General features: G+C 55.0%; 1 protein-coding gene across 2 annotated transcripts in view; it reads left to right on the top strand.

Moving 5' to 3' along the window:
* Positions 1-373: 373 nt before the first annotated feature.
* The window catches only part of Mmp25 (matrix metallopeptidase 25), a 9651-nt gene continuing 1064 nt past the window's right edge, over positions 374-8960 (top strand). For both annotated transcript variants that reach the window (XM_033758700.1, XM_033758699.1), the window contains exons 1-8: positions 374-783; positions 2446-2584; positions 2683-2972; positions 7839-8015; positions 8113-8197; positions 8294-8376; positions 8669-8821; positions 8896-8960. The exon at positions 8896-8960 is cut by the window's right edge and continues 235 nt beyond it. In XM_033758700.1, coding sequence (XP_033614591.1) covers positions 744-783; positions 2446-2584; positions 2683-2972; positions 7839-8015; positions 8113-8197; positions 8294-8376; positions 8669-8821; positions 8896-8960 — 1032 coding nt within the window. In that variant the 5' untranslated portion in view covers positions 374-743. The remainder of the gene's footprint in view (positions 784-2445; positions 2585-2682; positions 2973-7838; positions 8016-8112; positions 8198-8293; positions 8377-8668; positions 8822-8895) is intronic.

Below are 8960 nucleotides of genomic sequence, written 5' to 3'. Positions count from 1 at the left end.
TCCCCTGGGCCCTGCGCTCCACCCCCGGCCCCCAAGGACCCTCCGCTGTCGCTGCCCTGCACCTCCTCCCTCCCTCCAACGTGCCCTCTGGATCCGGGGTCCCCTCCTACCCACCCTTCCTACCCTGCGCCAGGTCCTCTGCTCCTCTCTGCGCCCCTCACCTCCCCGCAGTTCCCCAGGGTGGCCGGGTCAGCCCTTTGAGAGCCTGGGCGTGGTGAGCTGGGGTCCTTGACTCCTGGGATCCGCAGGGAGGCTGGGAGAGCCTGGTGGGGCGATGGACTTCTATGTCTGGAGGAAAGAGCGGGCCGGATTCACATGATCACACAGTGGCTGAAGTTGGTGTCTGGGGACGCCCCGATTGTTGGATCTCTCAGGAAGTTTGGGCCCCTGATTTGGAGGTCTGGATTTGGTGTTCTAGAAAGCAGTGAGGATGGGCAGGGGGTGGAGCTCCAACTCCTAGTTTCAGACAGAGACCTGCGAACCCAGCGCTGCGGGGTGGAGACCTTGAGGAAAGGGGAGCAATTCGGCATCGGGCCGGGGGTCTCTGGGCTCTGGATGCTGGGAGGACGCGGCTTCCAGGATGGTGGTGGGATGGGAGAACTCCATCCTCCTTACCCTTCTGGCTTCATCTGCACCTTCGCATGGGCTAGGACTGGCTGACCCGTTATGGCTACCTGCCCCCACCTCATCCGGCCCAGGCCCAGCTGCAGAGCCCCGTGAAGCTTCGGGATGCCATCAAAGTCATGCAGAGATTTGCCGGGTTGCCTGAAACAGGCCTCATGGGTAGGTGGCCCCCGACCAGTTCTACAGGCCTGCCTCTGTCCCCCGCCTGGCCGTCCTAAAAATCCTCCCACCCCCACCCCCACCCCCAATCTCAGGCGCTATGAGGATGCTGATCTTAGGTCCCTACTCAACCCTGGAGGTTCTCAGGTATTCGTCTTTCCAGAGAGCTTTTTTGGGAATCTCTTACACACCGAGCCATTTGAGGCCCACTGTTACATCCATGGAAAAAGTAGATCAAGTCCTGGTTCCCACGGAGCTGATGTCCTGGGGCAAGAGAAGCATAAATCAAGAACATAAATATGCAAGACGATTTCAGACAGTGCTGTGTATATCTGTTTGTTTTTGAGGTGAGGGGACTGAACTCAAGTCTCATGTATGCCAAGAGATTTACTGCTGAGCTGCATCCCCAGCCTAAGTGTGTTGAAGAAAATAAAATGCTAATGATATCGAGAGCCTGGTCTGGGTAGGGCAGGCCTTTTGTAAAGATGTCATATGGGGTGTAACTACCAAGAGGAGGAGCCAGTCATGGGAAAATGTGGGAGAAAGTGTCCCAGCAAAGGCCCTGTGGCAAGTATAAGTTTACTTGTCTGGAGTGAAAAAACTGAAGATCATAGGCAAGGGCCTAGTTAGGGGACCTTAAAAGGTGTTGGGTTTGATTCCAAGGGTGATAAGAAACCAACAGGAGGGGTTTAAAGAAGGGAAACAATTCTATGTGATTTGCTGTTTCAAGCTTCCTGCGTTTGCTGTGAAAGTGGCTGGTGGAGAACAAGAAGGAGGCCCTTGTAGGAGTCGGCCAGGGATGATGGTGGCTGGGGTGATCAGAAGTAGTTGAACTGAGGGTGTGTCTGTGGGGTCAAACAGGGAGGAAGAGAGAGCTTGAGAGAGCTGGAAGGACCCTGGCTTACTATAGGGAGGGTTTCTCTGTCCTGTCCATTCTTGGAAAATACTTGAACAGTGTCTGGGCATCTATATGTTCTCGGTTACTGTTTGTCAGCTCAACCCCAGATGTGGTTTGACCTTAATGGAAATGGAGCTGAGCTGGAAAGGGGATTCCAAGTAGACCTAAGGGGTGTGTGTGTGTGTGTGTGTGTGTGTGTGTGTGTGTGTGTGTGTGTGTGTGTGTGTGAGAGAGAGAGAGAGAGAGAGAGAGAGAGAGAGAGAGAGAGATCAGCCTGTCATAAGCACTCTGAGGGATGAGATGAAGTGTAGGCAGCCCAGGGAGTTCCAGCTCCAAAGGAAAGGAAACTCATTCTGCCCCTGGGGCTCCTTTCTTGAATCCACCTTCCAGGGCTCTGGAAAGGGGACCAGGCCTGAGCCCCCTGGAGCAGCCAGTACATCCAGGCCAGGTAGAAAGGGCACTGTCAGGCCAGGGATTTAGCTCAGTGGTTCCGCTGCCTGCCTTGCAAATGCAAGGTCCTGAGTTTGATCCCCAGTACCAAAAAATAAAATAAAATAAAAAAGGGCAGTGTCCATTAGGGACATTACCACAACAGTCTGATACAAGCTAGCTTCCAGAGTCAGACAGCTTGAATTCAGATCTTGGGCAAATTTCTTAACCTCTCTGAGCCTCAGTTTCCCTATGTAAAAAAGTTAACTAGTGCCTGATTTGGGCAAGCTTTCCTACTGCTGATGCCACCCCCCACCCCACCCCATTTCCTGCAGACCCAGTGACAGTCGCTACCATGCGTAAACCCCGCTGCTCCCTGCCTGATGTGCTGGGGCCAGCGGGGCTCGTCAGGCGCCGTCGCAGACGCTATGCTCTAGGGGGGACTGTGTGGAAGAAGCAGAAGCTGACCTGGAGGTAGGTCCCGGTACCCCCTGCCTGGGCCTGCCTGCTGGGCAGAGCCTCCTGCACCACCCTCTCTTGCCACAGCCACCTGCTCCCTCCTCTCTTCCCAGGGTCCAGTCCTTTCCACAGAGCTCACAGCTGAGCCCGCAGACTGTGCGGACCCTTATGAGCTATGCCCTGACTGCCTGGGCCGCTGAATCAGACCTCAGTTTCCAGGAGGTGTCCCCTCAGCAGCAGGAGCCTGACATTCTCATCGACTTCGCCCGGGCATACCACCAAGACAGTTACCCCTTTGACGGGCCAGGTGGCACCTTAGCCCATGCCTTTTTCCCCGGGGAACACCCCATCTCTGGGGACACTCACTTCGACGATGAGGAGATCTGGACATTTGGGTCAAAAGGTAAAATGTGCCATATTTGGAAAGGTCCCCTCCCCAGATCTGTCTTAATGCATGAGGTTTTTTGTTTTGTTTTGTTTTGTTTTTGAGTCAGGGTCTCACTCTGTGGTTGACCTAGAACTCACTAGGTACCCCAGGCTGGTCTCGAACTCACAGTGATCCTCCTGCCTCAGCCTCCCAAGTGCTGGGATTACAGGCATGTGCTACCACACCCAGTTTATGAATGAGTTTTTAATTAATCAATCAATGGTGCCTGAATCAGTCAGGTGTCTCCAGAGAAACAGCAATAGGAAGTGTGAGTGTATAATGAGATTTGTATTAAGGGATGAGTTCACAGGGGCATCTGGGGCTGGACAGGCTAAAATTAGGGCAGGTAAGAAACTCAGGCAGTTCTGTTACAGTCTTAGGATAGAATTCTTCCCTCTCAGAACCCTGTTTTTGCTGAACTGATTGGACATTGGTCCCTTACGTTTCGGTTACTTGCCTTACCTTAGTCATGTCTCCGAAATACCTCACAGCAACTTCTGGACTGGTGCGTGATCAAACCACTGGGCACCATAGCATGGCCAAATCGGTACATAAAATCAGTTCACCACTGAGGCCTATTGGTTCCTGACTCTGAGCTGGGCTGACTCAGGGTCAAAACAGTTTCTTTGTCCTGTAGCTAAGGAGGAAGAGTAACCTGCAATTACTACACACATGGTGATACAACTTCTGGAAATGTCAGCAGAGGAAGTCCCATAGCTGCAAATGCTCAGGGGAGGTATCAGCCCACAACGCTAGGGCGAGGGGAGGCTTCCTGGTCAGGGACCACACCGTGACTCCATTCACTCGATACATATAGATCCTCACTCAGCGGCAAGCGGTGCAGGCTAGGTGACAGACCTGTTCTCCTGGAGCACACACCGAGGGGGGGCAGTGAGAAAGCACAAACCAGCCAGCCACCCAAGTGCCAGGTCATCAGGGGCAGGAGGAGCCGCTAAGGGACTGCATGTCTGAGACATTTTTGCCGGAAGGCAAAAGTATGGTATAGGGAGGGAGCTAGCACAGGATGGCACTGGACATGTCACAGAAGATCTTGTCTTTTGTTTTGATTTTGGAGGCAGGGTCTCACTACACAGTTCAGGCCGGCCTCAAACCCACAGCGATCCTCCTGCCACAGCCTCCCACGTGCTGGGATTATAGGTGTGCGCCATCATGCCTGGATCACAAAGGATCTTGGGAAGCAAGTGCAAGGATTTGGACACAGGGTTCTGGAGGCAGTGGGAAGCCATTAGAGGGCTTTGCATTCTAAGAATACCCCTGGATCCAGCAGGGGAGGTGGGTATTGGAAGGGAGGCAGGACTTGCTGCCCAGTTCAGGTAACGGACCAGGTGGGCAAGGATGAAGGGCACAGATGTGAGGGAAGTCAACTAGGATGGCCAGAGATTGGGCTCTGGTTCAATCATGGGGGCAAGAGATGGGGAGAGCAGGATGATGTCAGAGTCCCGCTCAGGGTCCTGGACTTGGCTTCTGCTGATGTGCATGAGGGAAGGAGGGACAGGCTGATAGAAAGACGGTGGGCCGAGGGCAGACTGGGATGATGTGTGCAGTGTGAGGTGCTCCACACAAACGGCACAAGCTCCAGAACCTGGGCGCCACTGTCCTCGATAGATGGCCCTCCAGCTGGCAATTCTCACGCGGGCAGTTTCTCAGGGGCATGTGCCGAGGGGAAGAGAAGCAGTGGAGGCCAGATGCTGAGCAAGGATGTGGTCTCTGCTGGAGAGGAGCCTGGCCTCCCTGAGCGCTGCAGAATGCGTGGGCCAGCTCTTTTCCAGTCCCCTAGGGGCCAGACTGGCCTTGGGCTGCTAGAGGTGGAGAGGCTCAGTCATGGCTGGTGCCCAGTCCCCGTCAGGGATTGACAGCCAGTCACAGGCTGCAACAGGGCGGCGTGTCCCGTGGCATCAAGCTCGGGAGCTTTTATATTTTTGTCAATGAATTAATTTTTGCAGTGCTGGGGACCAAACCTAAGGCCTTACCCATGCTAAGCAAGCCCTTTTCTAAAAAGTTGCACGCTGAGTGGAGTCACTTGTAATACACGCAAGTTACTGAAGCTCACTTCTCCGCCGAGAAATGATATGAGGATGGTGCTGAGGGCAGTCATTCACGCCCAGCCCTTTGCCCTGCAGAGTGGTGCTGTCCACCTTGAGAGCCACTGTCGGAGCTGGGCCTGGGGGAAGATTGTAGAGTGTAGGCCTGCGGCGCAAAGGTACAGAGCCTTGGAGCACCCCACTGCTAAGGAGGCATTGGGGAGGAGGAATTGACAGAGGTAGAGCGTGAATAGGCTGAAAAGTGACGCAGAACAAGAGAGAAAGAGGAAGTGGTCAGTGATGGCCGGCACAGCAAACAAGTCCAGTAAATGGCACAGGCCTGGGTTTGTCATCCGGGCACCAAGTGACTTTTTTTCTTCTTTTCCTTTTTCCTTTTTGTTCAGCAGTGGGAATTGAACCCAGGTCCTTTCCACTGAGCTACATTCCCAGCCCTTTCTGCTTACTTTGAATTCTTTTTTGGTACCAGGGATTGAACTCGGGTGTCCTTCAGCTTGCAAGGCAGGCAGCAGAAACACTGAGCTAAATCCGCGGCAAAGGAAACAGGATTGAGGCTAGGAAGACTAACTTGGGGTTTTTTTGTTGTTTTTTTGTTTGTTTGTTTGTTTGTTTGTTTGTTGGTACCAGGGATCGAACTCAGGACCTTGCACTTACAAGGCAGTCGGTGGAACCACTGAGCTAAATACCCAGTCTGCTTTTTACTTTGAGACAAGGTCTTGCTAAGTCACGAAGTTGCCAAGGCTGGGCCTAAACTCAGTCATCCTGATTGCCGCCCACAGGACTGGGATTATAGGTGTGCACCACCACACCTGTCACCTAGGGACCTGTAAGTGCCTACAGACTACATGTCCGTGGGTGGGGGAAGAATCCCAAATTGCAGTGGAGTTAGGCGTGAGAAGAGCAGAAGTGAAATCTGAGATTAGAGACACAGAGGGCCAGGGATTTAGCTCAGGGGAGGTATCAAATCCTTGCACTGGGACTGGGACTGCTTCGCAATTGCAAGGTCCTGAGGTCCATCGGGGTACCAAAAACAAAACAAAACAGAGACAGATAGAGGAAGTTGACTAGTGAGGGCTGAGAACAGCATGGCTGGAGGCCAGGGAAGCAGGAGCGTGCTAAGGCGAGTCTGAGGATGAGGGAGTCAGGAGCGGCAGGCACTGGAAGGAAAGGTGTGGGGAGGGGTGGGGGGTGGGTGGCTGAGAGTGGCTCGCACCGGTCAAGGCAGGAGGAAACGGCAGCCATGTGCCCTGGGAGCACGGACCTCGGGTTCCACTGGACACCCGTCTGGATAACACGGGAAGCGCACTTGTCAGCCCTTGTCACAGTGCTAACCCAGGGGCTGTGGGTGTGGAAGGGAGGCTGAGGAGAACACAGAGGAGCTCTAGGCCCCTGCAGCTGCCCCAGGGCAGGGACGAGAGAAGGAGGAACCGGCGCCCTCCCCCCAACTGCATAGCGTGAGGAGGGTGCAGGAAGGGGTTGCTAACCCGGAAGCCTCATGCTGGGGAAAGGAGGCAACACAAGGAAGGGAGGTGAGAGAAGAGATCAAACTGATTGGGACTACAGCCTTCCTCTGACTTCTCAGAAGGATCCCGAGTACTAAGAAGACCCATAGGCAGCGCGGAAGTCCACGATTTGTGCAGTTTGAGTAGGGACTGTCCAGGGCAGGATACACAGCTGCGAGCTGTTCTCAATCCCAGCCCCGCCTCCCACCTTGAGCTCGGTGCCTCAGTTTTCCTGTAGATTGAGGATAAGAAGTAGAGCTAAATAAGGCCAAGTGTTTCTTGTAGGCTCAAGGACCTACAAGATCCCCGGTACCAAAAAACAAAGAAAGAACAAGGCCAAGTGTTTGCTATTTCTTTTAGGACTTGCCTAAATTTTTTTTAACCTAAGTATTTCACTCTTAGTCTCAGATAGCAGCTGGCAGAGCCCAAAGGAAACGTGCTTTTCGATTCACCAGACTATTTCCAATAATCCTACCTCCAATGTTGCTGACCCTCACTAGAGATTTCCAGAAAACAGATCAATATCTGGAGACCTATAACTTGTTGGGGTTGCTTAGCTCTTTCACTAACTGGGTCTCTTCCGGGTGAGGCCTCTCTCCCAGCTGGAGCCAGATCCTGATTGAAGATCTGGGCTTCTCCAGCAGCCTAAAAAGGCTCTGCCCTGGCCCCAGGGTTGGGTCGCAAGGGAAGAGGCTAGGAGCAAGACTGGGCGCCATCACGACAGGCTGTGGTCTGAGAGTGCTTGCTGGAGGGAGTTCAGTGTTCTTCTAAGGAGACAAGGGCAGGGAAGAAGGCCAACTGCGGGAGGGGAGGATCCCAGGAAGGGGGAGGGGTGGCGGATATAGGGAGATGGGGGAGGTGGAGAAGGAAGAAGACCGGAAGTGGGAGGTCCATGAGGGTGGGTGTGGAAATGGCAGGGGGTCTTTGACCAGAAACTGGAGCGAGGAGGAGGAGGAGGAGGAGAGTAAGCTTCAAGAACAGGAGCTTCCTGGAGAGAACTGCATACATTCAGGATTCCCATCCCACAAGTTTCTATAGGCACAGTTTTTCCTTTCTCTGTCCATTCTGTGGGTCACTCTAGCCCTGACCCAAGTGTCAGCACTGCCGAACAGGACTGCCTAAAAGGTGGGTGAAGGGATACAGCAATGGACATGACTCATGGGGCCTGGGTCCTCTCCCAAGGGTCTCTGGCCCTTCCTGGTGGCCAGCAGACCCTACTCCCCAACTGTCCCTCCTGGTGCAGGATGGCCTCAGCTCTACCCTACTGTCTCCCTGTGCAGATGGTGAAGGGACTGATCTGTTTGCTGTGGCAGTTCATGAGTTTGGCCACGTCCTGGGCCTGGGTCACTCCTCTGCACACAACTCCATTATGAGGCCCTTCTACCAGGGCCCAGTGGGCGACCCGCACAAGTACCGCCTGTCCCAGGATGACCGAGACGGCCTGCAGCAACTCTACGGTACGGCGAGCGGGTGGAGACTGTGGACCCACTGTACCTCTCCCTTGGCCTCTGCCACAGGCCCACAGAACCCACACCTGTGTGACTCTGCCTGCAGGGAGAGCACCCCAGACCCCAAGTGACAAGCCCACAAGGAAACCCCTGGTTCCTTCTCCCCGGCCCCCAGCCCTGCCCCCTGACAGGTGAGTCCCCCACCAGCTGTGTGGCCCTTGAGAGGGGGATTGTGGTCAGGGGAGTGAAGAGCCCCTGCCCTCCGCTCACCATCCTCCCTTCCCCAGCCCCTCCACACCTGTCCCTGATAGATGTGAGGGCAACTTTGATGCCATTGCCAACATCCGAGGTGAAACTTTCTTCTTCAAAGGTGAGTGGTTGTAGATGGCCTCCGACGCTGTATATTTGGATTCCTACCCACTTTAGATGACCCCCCCCCGTGGTGGGAGTTTTTTCTGGGAAGAGAGATTTTGGGGGGGCTAAAAAAGGAAAATCCGGGGAAAGCCACTGAGAAGCTGGTCACCCTGGATCCCTGCACCCTGGGTACCCAGGAGGACCCCACACGTGCCTGAGAAGAGCAAGACCGGCCCGCCCCTGTTACTCTGTGGGACGGAGCCTCCTGCCATGCTATGGCCCCGTGCCCTCCCCTCCTTCCCCCGCAGGACCCTGGTTTTGGCGCCTCCAGCCTTCAGGACAGCTGGTGTCCACGCGTCCTGCCCGGCTGCACCGCTTCTGGGAGGGGCTGCCCAGCCACGTGAAGCTCATCCAGGCCGCCTACGCGCGCCACCGAGACGGCCGAATCCTCCTCTTCAGTGGTGAGCAAGGTTGGGGGGCGTCAGGGAGCCTCAGGCGGGCCCGGGACCCTGCTGAAGCGCGGCCGCCCTGCCAGGTCCCCAGTTCTGGGTGTTCCGGGACCGGCAAGTGGAGGGCGCCGCCCAGCCGCTCAGGGAGCTG

The sequence above is a fragment of the Fukomys damarensis genome, unplaced genomic scaffold, assembly GCF_012274545.1.
Source record: "Fukomys damarensis isolate Sample0158 unplaced genomic scaffold, DMR_v1.0_HiC HiC_scaffold_34, whole genome shotgun sequence".
Classification (NCBI taxonomy): Eukaryota; Metazoa; Chordata; class Mammalia; order Rodentia; family Bathyergidae; genus Fukomys; species Fukomys damarensis.
Note: the sequence above shows the minus strand (reverse complement) of the source record. Positions and strands in the feature narration are given on the sequence as shown.